The following is a 22,705-nucleotide window of genomic DNA, read 5'->3' as shown; positions in this document are numbered from 1 at the left end:
AAGGCACAACCCATGCTTAGAATTCTAACCTTAAAGGTTACTTTTGAATTACATATGTAGAAATCATGTATACCAGTTCAATTATGGTTTGAATAAATAATTAAAATTATCCTTATTTAATCAGTATAGCTTGATGAACAAGGTAGAATCATAAAAAAACCTTTCATTACGTAGCAAGAATGTTTTGAATTCAATTTATAAAACATAATTCTGCTTGATGCACTAGACAAAAACGCATGCTTTCCAGCAGCATAATGATGCAATTCAGTAATTAAGAGAGGTTATGTGTAGCATTTTAGTTAGAATGGACACTGCAAAATGTGTGTCCTTCCTCCTTTCAGTTTAGCTGTCTTTTGCGTAGCATGCTAAAAAAAAATTAATTACTTTCTGCACTGTTCAATTTCTCTTCAAGTATCCTCATGGAAACATGAAACAAATTTAATTTTTTCTTAGAAACAAATCTTTAGAAACAAATTTAATTTTATGGATGCCTTATATCAACAAGTAAGGAATAAGCATGGAATAACCCTATATACCACTAACAGGTGGGGGCTGACTGGCTAGAGAGCAGATTTGCATTATATGACCCAGCGGTCCTGTTCTGTGGAAATGTGATCTTGCTGTTCATCCCCATGGGAAAGGTATGCAGCTGCAAACTGGGCTGTATTAGCAACTGCAGTCAGAAGCAAAAGGGAGCAAATCTTCCCCTCCATTTGGAACTTGTGAGACTGCTGCAGGAGCACTGTCCTGTTCAGGGCTCCCCAGCGTAATGAAGAGCAGAGAAAGAACACCAATATGGTCAAGGGGTTGAACAACAATATACAAGGAAAGGCAGAGCTGTATGCATTAGTTTGACCCGGAGAAGACAAGACTAAGGGGAGAGCTTGTGGGTCTCTGCAGCTATCTAACAGGAGGTTACAGAAAAGTAAGGCCAAATTATTCACTGACTGTCAACACAAAGAAGGGAAAGAAGTATCTACACACACTGACACTCTGAAACATTTTTTCTTTTGAACAAATGTCAACAACTTCATAAACTTAGCTTACAAACGTACCTGAAATTCCTTTTTTACTCCAACAGGCTAAGTAAAGAATCCAACGTTTGGGTTGTGGTTTTGGGTTTTTTATTTTTTAAATTTTACCCAAAGAAATCACAAACATAAACCGGGAACCCTTGTATGACCAAGGAGGAAAGAAGAATAACAACTCTGCAGCATGCTTGGTTAAGAGCTAGTATTTTCATACTCAGCGGTAAACCATGTGAACAAGAATTTAAATACACATAACAGTTTTTTGACAAAAGACTGCTCCAATGACAAAAGGTGAGTTCCAGAACTAAACAAACAAAACTCCTGGTTCTGACTGTTAATTATCCTACAACTGCAGCTTCCATTTAAAATTAAAACACTAAGGTTTGTTCATCTTAGTAGACTAGTAGTAGATATACTAGTACTTCTCTTGCATTCATAGCGAAGAAACAAGCTAACATATTCCTGTAAAATACCTCATCCATGAAATAGCTATTCCGAGAGGAAAGGTCAAAGGAAAATATTTTCCGAGGTTCCTGCATATTAACCTGTACATTAAAAGTACGTAATGAGTCAGAAATAAAGGCCCAGTAATCTATCAGTCATCTACTTTTTGACACTCTTTTCAGTACTACAGTTGGTACTCAAGTGCATTTCAAAAGGAAAAGGCAGTTTTTGTGACATATGGGCATGGCAATTATAAAAAGCAAAGAATCCCACTTCAAGAGTTCACTCGTAGAAAATTGGTCAAACCTCCTTCTGACGCTGACCATTCTGAATGCAGCTATGTAAATCAACTTTTAAAGTATAACAATAAATATTATTTCCTCACTTTTAATCCTATCCTGCTAAGTTAGTTTTGAAACATGATAAAATAAAACAAAATACCATTTCCAAGTAATAACACTAGCTGATTTTATTTTGAAGTACATACCTGAATTGCTGAATTCATGAAACATGTATTCCCCAAGTTACTCAGGCCACACAGGCCTGGCTGCTCATTGTGTCTTCCTGGCTCTGAATAATCATAATTCTTATAAGCAGTATATGATGGGAGACAATAGTTTGAGTTTTTCACACTGTAAGAAAACAACACATCTTTCACAATGTAAACATGTACTCTATAATACTTTAAAGCATACAAGAGCTTTATAAACTTAAATGATTAAAAATGTTTAACTTCTGCCAACAAGTAAAGATTTAAAACACTTCTGTAATAACATTAGTGTCAATTTAAAACTCACCTGTGCAAACAACCAAAATCAAACTTACTGCAGTAACTGTAATTATTACATTGTTACCCCTTTTTATAGGAGTAGCTTCACAGCTTACTCTATTCTTCATTGCTCCATCGTATTTAAAACACTCAGACTTTAGACACCACCAGTAGCAATCAATCGTTTGCGTTCCTTTTGCATCCTGCTACTGCAAGAGTGAGGTCGCTGGGAATGGGAATGCAGAGTTACAGGTGAAAGCTGAAATTTCCAAGGCCACTGTGGCATAGCTGCCTCACTGTATCAGACAGTCTATTTATAGCTTCCCTGCTAGGACACCACAATCCAGCATGTAAATGCAGAAAAGCCTTGAGAGGTAAAGGAATGTGCAAAATGCCTTGCAGCAACTTCAATATAAATCTATCTGTTTGGAGAAACTGTAGAAGGCTGAAATAGGTAAAATGATGATATTTAAAACAACTTGTTTCCAGATGAAATACAAAAATATCAAATATAAATTAACCTTCAAAACAGTAAAGTGAGCATATCTGAGAACACTAGAAAGGCAAAGAAACCTTCTAAGAGAATGTTTTGTAATATGTTAGAAAAAACCAAGCAACCACAACCACTTTAACCATTTCAGGCACTGATCATAATGAAATCTATGTGACAGCAGCTTTGGCTAAAGTTCAGGAGTATTTCTGCAGCTACTAAGTATCATTCACATCAGAAGCAACATGAACAAGAATCTGAAAGTCAGATGCCAAGAACGATAAGGAAAATTATGAAGTGCAAAGAATCAATCCTGATAAATATCTGAGATTTGTAATTGCGAAAGTCTCAGGATGCAAGTGCTCAATGGCTACACACCAGCCATTACTCCTGAACACTATCATGCTCTTTACTGAATTCCAGCTGTCTCCTTGGTGCACAATTATTCACTTTCCATAAATAACTGTTGTTTTTTTACCAAGTTATCACAAATTTCCAACAGAAGGGGATGAAAATTTCTCCCTTTCAATGGTCTTAGAAATTTGTGTAATTTATAGCTTCACTCTCCATAAAGCTGCTGTTATCAAACTTTTACACCTGCGTTTCTTTTTAGTAGTTGACTTTCCCATTAGTCCTTCCCTTTTCTATACATATGCATTTTCTCTGCTCTCTGGCTTGCCCCCAAACTAACTAAGAGGTATTGTGTTCACTGGTCATTCTCAATGAAAAAAACCCTACAAAGTTAGAGTTCACCATGTATGAGAGATCCCCAGGAAAAAATTACCTTCAATCTTCCCTTGCAGCTGCAGCCCAGTTACTGCAGTGAACTCCAATTCCCTTAAGCTGGCAAGCCTTAGCTCCCCCAGGAATCAAAACCACAAGCTTGCCACTGGTGCTAATGCAACCCCCACAATATAAGCAACCCAACAGTACACAGCAGTAACAGAAATGCACATGCACAGGGTACACAATAATCTTCTACTTTCAGCCTTGCTTCCTTCCTACTGCTGTCCTTACCTGACTTACAGAGAAAACTTTTCACATGCTTTACAAAAAAGAAATCCCTTTGAAATTTAGGAGATGTAGGGATAACGAAGAATTTGAATTTAATTCTTCTGGGGATTTTCATGTTTATTTCCCTCTCTGCATCTTTCCCCTCTTCACAAATTGCCAGCTTTGGAGGGACACTAGGCAGCTAAAGAAATGCAACTGGTATTTTGTGGCTGTAGCATATTCATGTGAAAGATTTTTTCAAATTAGCTGAGTATCATGATGATAATTTAGTTCAAGATAATTGCAGTGCAGATAGATTCAGTGTATGTTTGCTCTAAGGGACAAACTGTCAGTTTACTTCTCAAAAGGGAAAGGCATTTCTGAGCTCTTTAAGCTTCTGTACTGGCCCACAGGAATATATTCGAGGGATTTAGAGATTAAGGTTACCACTCATCCTGTGAGTCAGGTCTATTAATACATTTTTCTTTCATGGTTCTACGATATTTTATGAAAACATATCCTACAAAACACTGCCTACTGTTTGCACAATACTAGGAGATGTCCCTACAGTTCTACCGGTCTGCACACTGTTTTATGGTGGAAAAATTATTTTTATATAAATTATGTTGTTGCTTTGCTTTTTATGCTTTTTAGTTGGATGAAAAAGAAGTTATTATTAACAGTCAATACTAAGTAGCTAACAATGGGAAGCAAGTAAAGATGCAAGGTAAGTCTATATTAATTTAATTCAAACAGTAATATCCTAGAAAACGTATCTTGTGATAATTGCATGTCCCCAAACCTCCAGGCACTTTTTCTACAAAACTTTCCTACCTTTAATGAAGTAAAATCGTAGTATTAGGATAAACCAGTCAAATAAGAGCAGTAACAGAAAGAAAACACTAATAGTTCTTAGAAAAAAATGGCTTCACAAAAGTAAGGCAAGATTTGAAAACATGAAACCATCTTCAGACCCTTGAACTTGACTCTTGAAATTACAAAAATGGTAAAAGGAAGTTTGCAAATGAGATTTTATTATTTGTAAATATACAAATTTTGAATTGCATGTGCTACATCTGAAATTACTTGTTTGTACTGTGTGTATGTGCCTTTAAACATCAAACTGGCTTTCAAATGGTGATGATGAACCCAGAGCACTCATTGTACAGTTAAGAGTTTTGCAAAGCATGGATTTTGAACAGAGAAGACTAGAAAAGCACCACTAGTTTTAGAAAAGACATTAATTTGACAATGGAATGCCATGTACCAGCAGGTACATATATAAAGGAATTTGAGTTGCAAGAATGAGCCCAAAAAATTAAAAGTTTGGAAGACTTACTGAGATCTGTAATATTTCTACCATTTTAAGCACTGCCAATTTATTTTTGTGACCAGGCCCTTTAAGAAACCTATTATCAGGCTTCATCAGATTGTAGAGATACCTGAAGCAGCAGGAGAGGGCCATGTCACTACATAAAGATTATTATCTTTATTTTTGTTCATTGTCATTGTCTGGAGAACAAAAGATAACAAGACGATCTATTTAAATTGCCTTTGTCATAATATTTGCTTATGTGTCAGGTACAACATGAAGAAACTGTTTCTAGAGGCAATGTAATGCAATTAATACTTGTATTTCTTAGAAAAAGCATATTGAAATATACCAAGCATATGAACAAATCTACCAGCTATCCGTCTTGACAGGAGGACACTACAAATGATGCAAACAAGACATTTTAGGAGCCTAAAGCAATGGTTACAAATGAAGGAAATAGAACAACTTTTCACTTAATTCCACAAGCACAGTCCCTGTTCAGGTGTTTTTAATCCGCATCCCACATAATTTAAAAAATACTGTATGGGATATGAAATGTATTGCTTTACTAAAAGCAGTAACAAGAAATTCCAGTAAGGCCTAAAAGATGCTTGTCTCTTCTCTGCTCTTCTGAACCCACTAACACATATTATGCTAATCCTATGTTATTCTTTCAACAAGATCACCTGTAAAGGCAAAAGAACGTCAATGATCAATTATTTGGAACCCTCCATTCCATCAAATGCAAACTCACATTTACAGAAATGAAGGTTCAGACTGGATAAAATTTGCACAAGCTATTTCTGATATCTAATGTATTACTACTTCCACACAAAATTAAGTACCTATCAATTTGAGGCTTACTCTTAGACAGAACACCTTCTGGATTAGAAAAACATTAAAGAAATGTGTACCATGCGAAGAAACCTGATTCTTTCAGATTTTTAACATAATTTGTACTCTGTAGGTAAGCTCTAGTAATTGCAAAAGCAGGCTTGCAATGACTAGTATTTATGACCATTAATACACAGAACCTGTTTGATTTTCCCCTTATACATTGCATTTGTCAGATAAAATTATCTTCAAAACAAATGCTGGTATTTCCTTTAGAGTCACAGAATGTCATGCCCATATGGAGATGCCGACAGATCCTAGAAAGCCACAAATGTGTATTTTCACCAATGTACTAAGGACGGGTGCAATATGAGAGGCAATAAGGCAGAAGCATAAGCAAGGAAATAAATTCCAGACAAAGGTGATATTAAGTAGTTAATTAAGAAAATAACAAAGATAGCATTAATTAATGAAAAATATGTACTTTCTTAGACAAGGAAATATTTGCAAGAAGAGTGGAACATTCTTAATGCACAATTATATAACAGAATTAAATACAGAGATGTATCTTTCCATCTACTATTTGAAGCCAAAAATTCTTAATGCAAAAGTATGTACTTTTAAAGTACAGAGTGTATTAATCAATATGACTTCATCACTGAACACAGACTCTGAGATAAGTGCTCCTAAAAATTCATCTGCATTACATCCTGTATTAAATTACTAATTTGTGATTTATAAAATATTTTGAAGTCAACATAATTGATTATTGCATTGTAAGGAAAACCATATACTTCTGCACTGAATGTCTTACACAACATCCAAATGTACTGTGTTTTGATTTACAAAGAGAAAAATGACTACTATTTTGTAGCTACACAGTACATGTACCTATTAAAAAATGCTTAAGTTATAGTTAAATCACATAAAAAGATCAATTCCTTACCAAATCTGAAATTTATGACTTCCTTTTAAACACCCATTTCTGCTGACAATCATAAATCGTAAAATAACAACAAACAAATGCACACCTCCAAACCCCAGAATTTTTCCTTAAGTTCTAAAAGCTCACATTTAAAGCTCCAAAATAAACCAAGAAATAAAATTAAAATCAGGTAAATCACGTGAACAAACTATCTTTAAAAGCTGCAAGAGCTGGCAACAGGTTTTATAAGTGTCTCCTAAAAATAACTACACCACTAGCAAGAAGCTAACGTTAAAAAAAAGAAAACAAGAAAGCCTTGATGACTTGATTTAAGCTCCCTAAAAAAAAGTTACCATTAAGTGTTGGGTTAGGCAATGCCTTCTGCTTAAACACTAGGAGAAGAAGAAATTGGTTCTCAGCTGGAGGTTCAGCTCTGATCATGTAACTTTCCACACAATCATATATACTATACTCTTCTTATTTACTACACATTCACACACAGAGTAAAATAGACTGCAATTACACAGATTTCAACTGTTGAACAGTGAGTTTGGGCTACCCACAATTGGTAGAAGCAGAAGTGACACTTCACCCCTTAGGAAAAATCACTTCTGATAAGTGTAGTATTTAACTGGAAGATATTGTATATTTAATATTTATGTCACCTTTTAAATATTTAACATCTTCAAATGTGACCACAAAATGCATGATTAGAAAAATACTAAAAATTTTAATGAATTGTAAGAATAAGGCTCTTCAACTTCCCCCAGCTTACACTAAAGATGAGTGCTCTCTGGTTTCAAGCATTTGAAAGATGCTCCATTATCCATTAAAGTGAAATAATTCCATGTTTTCCTATATTCACCAACTTTTTTTACAGTTGTGTACAATAACAACAAAAAAATTACACAAAAAGTTGGCCAATGCAATATGAAAGCTCTTCTTTTAGAGTTTTACCACATTATTTATTTAAAAACCCTACTAATTCAGAATATAAAGGAGAAAGCATGTAAAAGTACTAAGTCTCTTACTAAGCCATTGTTCACTGTAATAGTCAAGCACACAGCCTGATCTCTCTCAAGTCTTCTAGCACTAAGAAACAGAAGTTAAGCTGCTGGCTACATTACCGCTAACACAATTCAGCTGTCACGATTTGAAATCGAAGCGTGATGTTACATATGTTGCTCTAATACCTTAGGAGCAATGAACTAGGGCAAATCTGATCACCATAAGGGTAAGTACTTCACACTTTTCTCGTTGTCTATTTAAATTCAGGCAGGATAATAATAGCAACAATGTATTTTAAGAATGATGAACTCTAAATTAATTTTATGCCTTTCCTTACAACACCCAAATTCTTTTTAGTGTCTTCCCTGCTGAAAAGTTACATACATCTCTAATGTTGTTTCATTTCTTCATGTCAGTGTCACCTATGCTGTGAAATAGTAACCAGTAACAATTCACAAGCCAAATATTGCAAAGCAATTCAAAATCCTTAAACTAGGAATGATAAAACATTGAACTTTATTTATGTCACACTGGGGTGATAAATTAAATAATGTTTTAAGGTATATTGCTTACTTTCTGTTGTTCATGTTGTTATAATTATTTGACAGAGATGGAGAGATCTTTGGTAAAGTTGAAAAATTGGATGCACCTGGGGACCTTTAAAATATGAAAATGATAAATTAGACAAAAATGCTGAGGTATTAAAAACTATAAAAGAAAGATAACAAACGAACAAAGCAGATAAACAAGTACGGAAAAGAAATACTTTTTTAAAAGTGGGCAAAGCACAAAAAATACCCAGGACAGGCAGCCCTCAGAATCTTTTAAAACTTGAAATACTCCACAGTACTTAAACTTTCATAACTTAAGAAACAGAGCTTTTAAAAACCAAAAGAAAGCACAGGGCACTGTGCTAAAAAGATTGTTTTCAGCTTATAGTATGACTGTAGGTATTTTTGCCATTCTAAAACTTAAAACGTAATGTTTCTAATGTGAGAATTTTATTAATTTTTCATTTCAAACTAAATAGATGTTGAGATGAGATACAAAAGTGATTAAGATAAATACTTCAAGGTTAATTTAACAGCAGCATGGAATCATTTTGTTAAAATCGTCTCAGTAATATTGTTAGAAAATTTCAGGATATTATGCACAACACTAAATTTTTAAAAACCTTTTCTTTCCAGAAGTAGAAGCATTATCACTTATCCCCACGGTTTAAGACTATTTTACAATACAAGAGTACTGATTATTTTCATCACAAAGACCTCTGAATGTAACAAATAAATACAATATTACAACTATCTTGCAGTGCGTTTTTCTAGAGCAAATCTTACAGGTGCGCAAGGAAAAGACCACATACTCAAAGGAGCTCACGTAACTTCCTGGTTTTGGGGGCCCTATGCCAACTCCAATCGAATTGGAGTTCTGGCTGTCATTGAAAAGCTTTGAAATACACTTTGCTGTATTAAGAGAAGAACTTCGCCATGCTCAGGACTTTTAAAGCACCTTGCAATAACTAAACTCCATAAGGAAATAAACATTTTTACACTGTTAATTTTCCCAAGTATATTTTCACATATATAATATAAATGGTAACTCACATTAGATACTGACTTGCCCACATACTTCACAAACACTGGTTAAACTGCACAAGAACTCCCCTAGTGACCAACAGCAAGGAGATAAATATGGACATCAGCAAAAAAAACTGCAGCTAGAACAGTCTTTTTACCTCTGCGGGCATCCAGACTGACTGGATCAGGATAAAGAAAGGCAAGACTTTTTCCTAACAACTGGAAGAAGCCTAACATTCACAGGCCCAAGGGGGACAACATGGCAGGGCACAAAAAATGCAGGAAGGTTCTGGGACGAAATGATGACAACTATCTGATGCAAGCTATGGATGAGTGTTTCTCAGCTGCATCTGATACTTAAAACCAAGGAGGAACAACTAGTTGGGAATGTGAAGGCTGGGGCCTTGGCCAAAATGACCTTAGGATGGTGAAATTGAGATCCTGAGGGAGAGCATGGCAGAAAACAGGAACACACCTGGATTACTGCAGATCAGACTTTAGTCTTTATAGGGATCTGCTTGGAAGAGTGCTGTGGGATACAGCCCTGGTAAGAGGAGGGGATGCCAAGAGAGCCAGCTGATATTCCCAGAACCATTTAGGTTGGAAAAGACCTCTAAGATCACTAAGTTCTCTATGTTCAATAATGGTCCATCCAGAGCAGTAAAAAAATCAAGTGATGGCAGCAGGAAGCCTGAATAGATGAACAAGGAGCTTCTGACTCAAGTAAGATGTGAAGAGAAAGTGTCTGAGTGAAAGCAGAGGTAGATCTCTTGCTTAACCAGCCTGATGGTAATCTCTTCATAGAAGGCTATCTTCGCAGAGAGGGAAGCAATGGGTGTGGTTTATCTCAAATTCCTTTAGTCTTTTGACAGTGTCTCCTGCAACACCCTCATGGACAAGCAGATGAAACATGGATTACAGAAGTGTACAGTGAGATGGACTGAAAACCATTCAATCCTACCTCTGGAGGGGCAGGTGACAAATGGAAAGCAGCTTGGCAGGGAACTACCCGGGGTCCTGCTGGACAAAAAGATGGATATAAGCCAGTAGTGTGTCCTTGGCTCAAGCGTACTACGTGCGGAAAAGCACTGCCTGCAAGTCAATGGAGATGATCTTTCTCCTTCATTCAAAACTGGCTACAGATACCTGGAACGCTGGGTTGGGTTCACATCTGGGCTCTCTAGTACCAGAGAGACAGGGACATTCTGGAGCAAGACTTGTGAGATACCACAAAGGTGCAGCATTTGACCTATGTGAAAAAGCTGAGAGAGTGGGGACCATTCAGCCTGGAGAAAAGAAGGCTCCAGAACGATCATATCACTTGTATAAACACCTAATGGGAAGGAATGAAGGAGATAGAGCAAGAACCTGTTCAGTGGTGCTCACTGCAAGGACAAAAGTCTATGAATATAAAACAACAACAACAAAAAAAATTCCATCCGAACAGGTAATATGCCTGGATATGGTCCTAGGCAATCTGCTACAGCTTCCCCATGCTTTGAGTAGGGGAACTAGGTGAGTATCTCAAGAGGTCTTTCCATTATCAAGGACTCTTTTCCTTGAAGCTGTAGCTATGATTGGGCTAGCATACAATTTTAAAGCGAGCTTTAGCTAGACTATTCTCTTCTTACAAACCCTAACTAATACAGCTAATCACACTTCTCTGAGGAATTTGCAGTAAAGAAGGTTGATATTTTAACATTCATCAATCAAAAAAATTAATGTTTGGGACATACATTTGTTAAGAGTTTTTCAACCCTACATTAATTCGTATTAATGAACACGTTCATTAAACTAGCTTGAAAATGTTTGTTAAACTAGCTTGAACATCACCAATGTTTGGTGCTTACCCACAGGAGCTCAGACACATGGTTATCTTAATTATTATTTATCAGCAAATGGCAGTCCAGCTCTTGGATGACAAACCAGCTCACATCTCCTGCTTATACCATTTAGATATCAAAGTAAGTCTTCAGTTAACTCTGTACACCACAATTCTTTCTTACAGAAAAGTCAGGAGAAAGGCATACCTGTCTGCAGAACAACTGCTCAAGGAAAAAAAACCAAACACACTTTTTCCTTTGAAGATTCAGGAATATATTTACCTAAAAAACTTGGATAAATGGGCATTATATTATTTTAAAAAGGACTGCTAAACATCTTTTATCCATTTGTTCCCTCCTCTTAACAAACATTATGGTGTCCAACCCAGGACAAGAGAAGAATGGAGAAAGGGTCTTTAATGCTTTTCCAAGATAAAAAGGCATACAGTTTGAACCAGAAAAAAAATCTGAAAAAAATTGTAAGAAAATGTTCATTACTGCATGGAGAAAAAGAACTAAACTATGAATGTGTACAGTCTCACCTTTTTGTATGGTAAAATACCACCTCAACCAATAATATATTCCCTTTCACGCATGAAAATAGTTTTAAAGTTAACAGCAGACCATCTGTAAGTTATGCCAAGTAGCCAGGTATTTGATTAGGATTACTTATTCCACAGTGATATGTAAATACAAGAAGTATCAGAATGAAATCCATTACTTGTAATACACACAAAAAAATATAGATTGACAGGTAAGTAAGTTTCTTAGTTTTTTACCATATAGAAAGCATTTTTAAAGAACAGGATGGATCAGTAGATTTAAAACTGATTTTTCAATTTTCTAAAAAAACCCAGCTACAAAAGTTCTTTAAAATTAGAAGGAAATAGTCTACTAGTTTATAGCTCCTTTGTATGCTTCCCTAATTTGCTGTTACATTTGCATATGAACAGGTAAGGACTTCTTAACAGAAAACTAACAGAAACCCTGGACTGGCTATTCAGTTGGTAATCCATGGAATGTCAAAACTTGAGTTCCTTGCTTCTCCTTGTTTTATAATCACAGATTGGCTAAAAGGTTTTTAAGTGATGTACGGTTTTTCCTGAACATAAGTACCTTGATTTTGTAGTACAGTTCCTTAAGCAACTTGAACTACAAATTTATGCTCATTTTTTAGTTTAAAACACCATCTTGACAACAATAAACCATTCAAACAAGATTAGTTGCTTTTTCTGCCTGTGGAATAATTTCCCATATAAGGACACAGATTAAAAACAAAAAAGTCTGCACAGAGATCTCAAGTCTTCATCAAACACTGGGATCAGCAGCAACTAAGCTACAAAAACAACTGAGATCTGTATGTCTGTGTATGCAACGGAGGAGACAGCTACTCACAGACATGTTAGTATAACACGATTTTCTGCAAAAATGATCATTACTAAGTAATACTTCTTTTGGGAGTGGGAGACATTTAAGACATTCCAGACGAAAGAGAAAGTTTCATAGAAGTCAACTTCCCAGAACAAAAACATCCCAGTAGCTGATATAAACAACCTCTCAAAAAGCAAAAAATCCAGTTATTCCTAAATCTGACTAACCCTGTGGACAGTTTAAGAATGTATACCCCATTCAGACACTTTCAGACAAAAAACCCAAGACCCACAAACATTTTAAACAGCATTAAAATATGACACAATAGCAGATATCATTAAATCATGCAGGGTTTTTACAGCAGATGTTGCAATTACTTCTAAAATTAAGTATATCCCGAAGTTAGAAGAACAGTACACATAAAACAAATGCAAACACTGACAAGCTTGAACACAGAGCAGAAATTAAGTTGCACAGCATGGTCTCTGATCCTACATGAAAAGGATCCCAAGCTTAAAACCACTTCTTTCTAATTTCAGAAGGAGAGACAGTTATGATAATAATAAAACTTTTTTCCTTGTATGAATTCATTATACTCTTGAGAAAAACGGAATTATCATTTTCAAAAGTGTTCCTTCCTGTACTGAACTGAGGTCCCAATCTGGCCACTTTCAAGGTAAGTATGTTTTTTTCTTGCAAAAGCAAAGATGCTCACACCTTTAACATATTTCTCATGAAAAACATTCATCACCTGTAGTAGGAATACAGAAAAATTGCCAAAAGAAGCAATACAAGAATTGCTTTTATGCTTCTGTGACAAAGAGGCAAGAAAAATGTGCACCAACGAATATGTTCAAGTGTATTTTCAACTAAAATATCTGAAGACTGATTTTCAAAATAAAATGCCACTTTAAAAAACCTTTTCATAAAGCAAAATAATATGCAAACTGAGCACGTGACTGGAATTCATAACTTACTTAGGAGTTGAAGGACCTCTTGGCCATGTTCCATCCTCATTCTTCTGTTCTATTACCAGGACCTACCACGAAAAGTGTAATAAGAAAACTGAAATAAAAATATCAGAGAATGCTTTCTGTTCCATCTTTTTAATGGATTTGCTGACATGTGATCGAGAAAAGACTGATATTTAAATTACTATTCACTGAGATTCAAGAATATTCCATTACATTCCATATTACATCCATTACACTGTACCTTCTTCTCTATTTTTTTTACCCCTCATCTTAATTTGGGCAAGACATTTAATATTTCTATTCCTCTACAATCCATGGATGACAAGCCACTTATCTCTCAAAGAGGTCAGAAGATGACCTGCAGTGTTTAAACAGCACCTGAGAATCTACAGAAATCACGTCTATACAACACCCCTGGTAAGAATTTTGCCTCACACGGGTAAGAAAAAACACCCAAATAACCCAAACAAAACAATTTTCTGCCTCGATGGCTTTAAAATCATACCTGTACGGTTACTCCTGTATATTTTATCAAAGCATTTATTTAGTATTGTTTTCTCAACAAGACAGTTGGCTAATGAAATTAATGTAATTCAATTTGTTATTGGTATGGAAAGGAGTACAAAACACTTGGTCCCAAACATAGGCATCACGTGTCATTTGAAACTCCTTTGGCTATTTGAGATATCTGCCCTATGCTGGCAGATATGACACAGTATCTACAAACAGCTCATGCCTTTTTCTGGATTGACAGCTGAGATAGCCAGATCCTTCGAAATGGCAACTAGACTCCAATACTTAAATTCCCCACTGCACAACTGGAGACTGATGTTTCAGGACACTAATTAACTGCTATGCTGTGCCTGTATATGTCCACACCATGACATAAATTCAGCTAAGTACTAATGCTCAAAACCTTGTGTATAAACCACTTGAAGATGTAATCACATTTTCAGTTTGAACGCACTTGAGCATAAGATTGAAAACAAGCCTTCTATCATGACCAGCTTTCTCTTAGGAAGAGTAGTCTGCTATCCTCGGACATTGATGCTGAAAAGACTGATTCTCATACTTCCCTGACTGGCTCTCAGAGCTAACTACATAAAAAATCGATTTAGACTGAAGAGTTCAATGGAATCTCTAAAGGCTTGTTTCAGAAATCAACTGATAAATTCAAAGCATTAATTTACTCAATTGCATACACTATTGTAACTATTTGGTTAGACAGACTGTAATACCCAAAATAACTATTATTAGATTAGGAGGCTCAGCAAGAAAAATACACGTGTGTGTCAGCAAGTGCAACTGACCGAACATATATGGCCTACCAGGACATTCAATGTTTTCAGAAACAATGGTAAAAATCTGTTTTAAACAGTATTTATTTTGCTCTAAGTACAGATGTCACCTAAAGATCTTGTCATGGCTTTATCAGACCATGCTCGCTTCATGATTAATGTTTCACTGGGATAGAGGTAATTTGAAAGTTACATCTTTGATGTGAATCTTTCATAGGAGACGTGGGCTCTTCTAGTAGGACTTCTGCATCGTTAAAATTACCTGTGTGAGAGTTTAAGTGCATGCAGCATGAAGCTAAGAGACACAATAGTTCAAGCAGCAATTTTGGCGCACTGATTACCTACCTTTGATGCCATAAAAGAAAACTGAAACACAGCACAAATACAGCTAGTAAGTAGGTTAGAGTCAAACATTACAAGGCAAGAGGAAAGACTAAAGAATCAGTGTAATAATCTGAAAAGTTATTCTATCAATGCAATTGCTCAATCTGTTTATATTTTGTAGCTTAACATTCAATGTTTGTTCTTCATATTAATCTAGAAAGGTAATTTTTTACCTTGTGAGGAATTCCCCTATAAAGGGATGATTTTAAAGTGATGACACTGTCTCATGTTAAAGCAGGTTTACAAACCTCTGTCTCTGTTGTTCTTATCAAAATGCTTTCATTTTTTTTGTTGTTTTGTTTGTGAAATCTAGACAGTGGAATCTGAGTAGAAGACATTATTATTTTAGAATACCTATTCTTCAAATTTTGAGTTTCATTATAGGAACATATCCGACATCCTAGGAATAATTATTTCAGATTTTACCAAATCCATGTCAGCAATTTCATAAAATTTGGTAAATGTAAAATTTAAAATTTAGACGTATATTAAAAATTTTAATTTTCATTCACCAGGAGAGTTACATCCTCTCTTTAATCTCTCTTTTCAGTCTTTAATCCTATAAATAACACACAAAGACTACTTTAATGTCAATAAATTTGTTCACAAAATCCTCTATCCCTAACATAATCTATTAAAAAACAACTTTCATTTAAAAATAAGCAAAAATTATTTGGTACAGCTACATTTTCATGAGCAAAAAGATAAATGTATTCAAGAAAAGAAATAATGTTTCACTGTACCTGTCCCTGGTATAAACCAGCATCCTGTATGGTACTGTCTGGTTTATTCAAAGGTTCAAAAGTATTACTCATGTATTTGTTCCACAATCTGGTCTCTTTTTCACCTGGAATATTGAAGATTTTTCTTATCTCCTTTTCAATTGTGTCTGTTTTGTGAAGGGAAGAACACAAGTTTAGCATTTCAATACAAAACAGTGTAAGGTGAAATAAAGCATCAGAATTCATCTCCTCATATTCAAATATGAAGAAAACTGTAGAAATTGCCATGCAACTACATCATTTTGTGGGACAAGCAGGAAGCTGCCACTCAGCTTGCCTCTAAAATAGAAACAGAGGACTGAATCCCTTAGCAAGGCAGACCTAATAAAGAGAAATTGATAAATAACAGGACAGAAGCCATCTATTTATTTCTGAGTGTGCTAACAGTGGTGTGGGGAGGTAGGAAATGATCAGCAGTGAGACTGGTAGCAAAATCAGATGCAGGAAGTCATTCTGTTCCCTAAATCAACCCTTTTTGGTTTTTACGCTTCTACCCATATCCGAGTGCAATCAGCACTAACCACAATATATATCTGTGAAGTTTAATTCACGTGTCCACAGAAAAACATCAACTACTCTGTAAAAGTGAAGTGCATAAATTTATTCTGAAAGGAAGGTGAAAGATCCAAAGAAAAAAGTCTACCAGCTCCTACGCTACCTGACAGAAATGTAACCAGTATTACATAATTTTAAGGTGGCATAAATTATCTACTACTGAAATTTAAGAAGTTTTTAATTAACACTCTTGTCCTTACACAAAAGTAGAGTTTATTAAAGAGTTAGGTTTTTTAAATAAATATGTACAGTGCTGTTTCACAGCAATCCCACTTAGCTGCTTTTTTTAACTGGCAGACTCACAAAGGCCTGTGGAAGCTATGTCTCATAACAGCTAATACAGAATACAAAGCAGGAGTCAAGAAGTACACAGTTTATCCCTGATGATCACTGAAAGCACTATTATAAAAATGGGCCCTGTAAGCTCTTTGAAAGACATTCCTTCAATGTCTAAGGACAAAACACTTGCATGTCAGCTTCTCTTGCTCCCTTTTGCTCAAGATTATTTTCTCTTCCACCAGGTTAAACAGGAAAAGCCAAATTGAGACCCAAAACTTAAAAGTACCTTGCGAAAGTCCAGACAGGCTTGTGAAATGCATGACAATGGGCTAATATAATATTTGTAGCTATTGTGGGCAACTGAATATCATTTGTTTCTATACTAGTTATCATGTATTTTAGTCTGAAAGCAAGTGTTAGATTGGATCATCTGTTTTTGTAAGAGAGATGATATATAGCAAGGCAGGTGATATCAACAAGGCAACAGACTGATTTGCTGGCTTTCAAAAAAGAAAAATCATGTACTATCTGAATCAATTCTCAACTAATGAATTCAAATAATTATATCTGAATATAAGAACAAATCTAGTCAGCAACAATCTTGTAAAATAAAGTAAAAAATCTAGAATTATCAATGGCTTTCACTAAAAGAATTTACAAAATATAATTTTTCATTCTATTAATACCATGACAATTAATTATCTGAGCATTGCAGGTAGTTTTCTTCACAAGTACTAAGCTAACATTTATTATGTTCATTTTTAACATATTCCAGCTTCACTAACAGAACTATTACAAGACAGGAAGAATCAATCCTATTAGATGACTACACATTATGTCCAAGACTCTGGGAAGAGCATGCTCCACTTGACTATAATGACAATTTTAAGACTGTGAAAATAAGATTCTTTTATGTACTTCATTGAACATATAACCAATGCACACTTTTTAGTTCTTCTTCCCTTCCCCATCAAGTATTACTGGAGTGCAAGCTGATGAACTAAAGTGCCTGCTCTGGCATAAATGAAAATGGATCAAATAGGTACTGTCTGAGTCACATTGTGTATGGGTTTGTCCTCTAGAAGAATCACAGATTCATTAAAGATGGAAAAAGCAGCCAAGATCGAGTCCAACCTTCCCCAAACATCAGCGTATCAACTAATCCATAGCATTAAGTGTCACATGCAGTCAGTTCTCAAACACTTCCAGGGATGGTGACTCCAACACTTTCCCGGGGTATTTTACTTACATACATCCAATGTATGACATGATTAGTACGAGAGACAGGAAGAACTGTCATTTGAAGATGCCTCTCACTCTACCAGTTGTATACTCACAATTTGAGATAGATCAGTTTGAGAGTTAAAAACTCCCATACAGATCATACCCTATATTGTTAAAAACCATACACCTTATTCATAAAAACAATTGCATGCTTTAAGTACTGTTTTGAAATACAACCTGGAACAGTCTTGATGAGATGCTGAAGTTCAGTGAATTCTAATACAAATACATCCTGGCTCCTAAAAGCTAGTGCTATCACAAATGCTGGCTAAATGAAACTCTTAAGTGTTAACGTTAAGATGTCAGTCTGAACTAGGAAGCAGTAATCCTTCCTTCATAAAGAAGGAAAAGGTTAGTCACTGATTCCAGAAGAAATAGTCCTTAAGAGTAGCAAACATTACATTCTTGTATTCTGCAGCAGATTAAAGGGAGAGATAAATCAATGCCATTTGCTAAGACAATTTACCAGCAAAAGTCCATTAGATGCAGAGCTACTAGTATAATCTTCTGTGAAGTTTATCAGCTCAGTTTTGGAATTGTTTTATGGCATTGTAGACACAATCTGACTCCTATGTGTCCATAATCGGGGCTCCAGACAGTCTTTATGACGTTTATGTTTTGTAAAATTCTTACGTATTAAGCTGATTACTTAGTTCTATCATACTTTCACATGATTAGAATTCTTGAATAGATCATTACCTCATTTTCAATCTGAAGCCCCAATGCTCTCTGGGATCAGCATCTCAGCTGGAAAGCTGTCTCAATTACATCTATTGTCTAACTAATTTTCCTTTTAGAATTAATCCCCTCTCCCACAAGAGAGTTAATCATCAACCATTCTCAAAGTCAGTATGCACTGTCTCCAAGGCAAGGGTCCTCAGTCATAGGAGGTTCCCAAGAAGGTCCAAAGAACATGTCAGATGTGGCTAGTACTACTGCAAGAGAATGACTGGTATTATTAGGTCTGCCTTTGACTTTGTACTCATTTATCAATACAGCTTAGCTTCTATTTGAGTGGAAAAGCAAAGATATTCCAAGAATAACACATATTTGAAGACAGATCGGAGTATTATATTATACTAAGGATATTTCTCCGGTTTTGTGAATTAAGGAAGGTCTTGTACTTATTTTTTGAGTGCAATAAATAATATAACCAATGATGGTGGATAAAAAAATTAAAATTTCTTGAAAAGACCATAGTACCCTTTGTCTACTCACTTCAATGGGGCTGCTACTGACTCTTTTGTACTACAAGCCTTCTGCAACTATAACAAAAATGCATCCCTTATTGCAATATACAAAGAAGAGTGAAAAATAATCAAGATTGTGTAAGATCCCTCCTGCATATTATTTATTGATATAATTAGCATTTCTTCTGTGTATTTGATGAATTTCAGAACTACCTAAAATATATCGAGGTAAGAAGCTGGGGGGAAAAAAATATCACAATCTTAGTAATGGGTAAGAGGATTCAGTTATTATTTCATCTTAAAGTGGGTTGAATTTTTGTAGCTCTAAGATACAAACACTTTTGGATGCCTTAACTAAGATGGTTTTGCTTTGTACTTTGGAAAAGAAGCTTCAGTTTAAGGAAGGGCATGTTTTTAAAGGCTTCCAGGAACATATAATCCACATTTCAGGAAAGCAAACAAGGCCAGTGTCTGGAAAGGGATTGCCAGTGAACTCTAACTGCTTCTCGTTACCCTTTACAACAACTTATTCATAACTGTAATTCTCTCTTTGCTAAGAAAAAATGAATATACCTTCAAGTAACAATCATTCCAAAACGTCCTGCTTCTAATTAAGAAACAAAATTCATCCATTACCTATAATTTCAGTGATACAATCAAATTCAGTATAGCCGCAAAATAGCCTGCATTTGGTCCTAAGGGAAGGATAATGTTAAAGTGCTTTTTCCAAGTTTCTGGTTTCCCCAGGAAATTACGAAGTATAACTTCCCAAGTTAAGCCAGATCTCAAAAAAGCAAATTAACATACAACAAACAACTCTGTTTTGGGAAGAATTTTCACAATTTTGAAGATTTTGTTCTAATACAAGAGGTGATTCTTTTTCTAACTTAAATATTGCCATTAAACAAAGTAAAATGACTGGTTCTAAAGCAAGCAATCCACAAACAATTAAAGGCTGGTACAAGTCTAAGTCACTACACATAACGTGAAGAGAAGCAAAAGCAAAAAAACATACACTGCTGTCAACAAATGTAAACAAAGTGATGGCTGGGTGTATGGTGCCAAGGGCATAAAGTACAATTCGCCATAAGGTACAAAACTGCAGAAATACAGACAACTGAAAGACTCTTATCTCAGATGCACATGCACAAATACACCAGAAGCAATATCTTTGAAAATGTTCTGATTGTTATTTTCAAAGTCAATTATCAAAATACTGTTTCAAACAATGACAGAATGCTCAATGGGCAGTCAAAATAAATAAAAATAAAGGTATGTTAAGAGTTTTAATAGAGGATTCAAATACTGTAGAAGATTGTATCTGGCTGCCTTTGAAGGCAGTGAAGACTACTGCCTTTGTAGGTCACCTTTACCCATTAATAATTCTTTCTTGTGTTTTTTAATATATCCTTCTTTTCGTATGTATGGCTAGAATGTGTTGGTTAATGGAACACATAAAAACATATTTCTTACACATCAAAAGCCAAGAAAAAGTACTATGAAATCCAATAAACAACATCACACTATTTACTTCCTTAAAAGCTCAAACCTCTAAAGTTAATACAGATGCTTAATAATAATAAAATAATACAGATGCTTAAATAATAAAACAGACAATTATATAGTTAAAATTGTATTAAAGCCTCTCAATACTCCCATTTGTTAACTTTTAAATTTGACCCAAACAAAACTACTCTCATTGTTTTTAACGGTCAAAACACCCATCTATCATTTTATCCAGACATTTATTCAGAACTTGCTACCACATATAAGTACCAATCACATATCTTTAGAAAATAGTCGTGCATACCTATTGTATCAGCTTTACTAAATCTTCGTGTGACAACATTGTTCATATTTCCATTTTCACACAGTTTTAATTCTGTTAGATATACTTCTACTTTGCAGTGCTTAACAAACATACCCTGTTCAACGACCTGAAAAATAGAATGGGATCATGTAGCAGTCTATGTCTTCATATACACACATTTCACAATATTTTTGAGAACTCTTCAAGAAACTGAAGTTCACATAAGACACTTAATAAATATAAAAAATTAGAACTTAAAATTCTCCTATAATTTTTAGAAATACAGTAAATTAGAAAGTAATTTTTCCATGATGATGTCATATCTGTGTATTACACAATGACTCACAAGGTAGTACGTATAGTAGAAACCACAAATATGTAACCTTAATCCAAAGACACTTGATTCAAAATTTAAAAACACCCAAAGCTACTTTTATTTCCAAATACATTCATTGTATACTACTTCCTCAGAACATCAAGAACTAGTTTTCACAGTTGAGCAATACTTATCAAAAATATAATACACACTAATAAAATTTGGATATCATATTTTTGAACAAAACCTACAAATCCTCCACTTACATTTTGATTATGAATACATTCATTTGAAATTTTACCTGCTCATTACAGTTATTTATTATATGTTCATTTTTAAAACACAGATTACAGAATAGTTAAATATACAGGATTTTTTTGATTTTTAACAAAAGTAAAATGCAGAAAAAAAATAATCAGGGTCACCTCTCAAATGTTTTTCCCTTTGATCTTCCAAAGTGTAACTGCAGTACTCTAAGTCATGTAGACTGCTCCAAAAATAACCATCAGCCTGATATGTGATACATCTGACAAATACGGTTAAAATACAGCCACCAGCTAATTGCTAGGAGAGATCTGCTATCTGCTGAACAAATATACCTCATATGTATGTGCCACAGGAAAAAAAGGAAGAAATGACTGAATTATTTCATTGTTTGCCTTGGCTTTAATGACTGTCAATCATGGCATTTGAACAAAAATGCATCTTAATTTGAGCAGCTTAGTTTTTAGCTACTAGATTCACAACAAAATAGTGGCAGTAAACAAAACCATGCAGTATGGCTACAACATTTCTAAGAATAAAAATTAACACTCTAGTGGTAGTACAACCTACTACAAGTCTTAGCATTATTTGACGTAGATAAAATGCAGAATTTTATCAATTCAAAATTAGGATCTACATTTCAAAAACAGCTCATGTAACAAAGGGGATGAAAGAAAAGTATAATACTGTGTTTATGAAAAAAAAGCAACCCATAAAGGCAGACAGGAAAAAATAATGAATGACAAAAGCATTAGAAACAAAACTCCTGAACTGGAATATGCTTCTCAGAAAATAACAAAGCTATGCCAGTTTACCTGGCCACTCATTATACTCCATGTATTTTTCCAATTAGCTAAATTCCAAGTGGAATGGAAGTTACTCTCATTTCCTGCTCTCTCCTTCCATCTTCCTCCCAAACCGAAAAAAATTACAGACTTTTTACTTTACCACGATGATGGGAAAGTATCCATCTTCAGAAAACACATAAC

The 22,705-nt window shown here is 34.9% G+C and overlaps 1 protein-coding gene across 2 annotated transcripts in view; it reads right to left on the bottom strand.

The window, feature by feature from the left end:
* Positions 1–22,705, bottom strand: part of USP15 (ubiquitin specific peptidase 15) — a 55,313-nt gene that overhangs the window by 17,131 nt on the left and 15,477 nt on the right. Inside the window, exons 4-8 of one of the 2 annotated variants that reach the window (XM_014890896.2) lie at positions 21,137–21,263; positions 15,980–16,125; positions 13,558–13,619; positions 8,383–8,466; positions 1,963–2,107 (exon numbers count right to left, since the gene is read on the bottom strand). In XM_014890896.2, the coding sequence (XP_014746382.1) occupies positions 1,963–2,107; positions 8,383–8,466; positions 13,558–13,619; positions 15,980–16,125; positions 21,137–21,263 (564 nt within the window). The remainder of the gene's footprint in view (positions 1–1,962; positions 2,108–8,382; positions 8,467–13,557; positions 13,620–15,979; positions 16,126–21,136; positions 21,264–22,705) is intronic. The other variant, XM_014890897.2, reaches the window with a different exon arrangement.

The sequence above is a fragment of the Sturnus vulgaris genome, chromosome 5, assembly GCF_052056855.1.
Source record: "Sturnus vulgaris isolate bStuVul1 chromosome 5, bStuVul1.hap1, whole genome shotgun sequence".
Taxonomy (NCBI): Eukaryota; Metazoa; Chordata; class Aves; order Passeriformes; family Sturnidae; genus Sturnus; species Sturnus vulgaris.
This window is presented reverse-complemented; position numbering and strand designations above follow the sequence as displayed.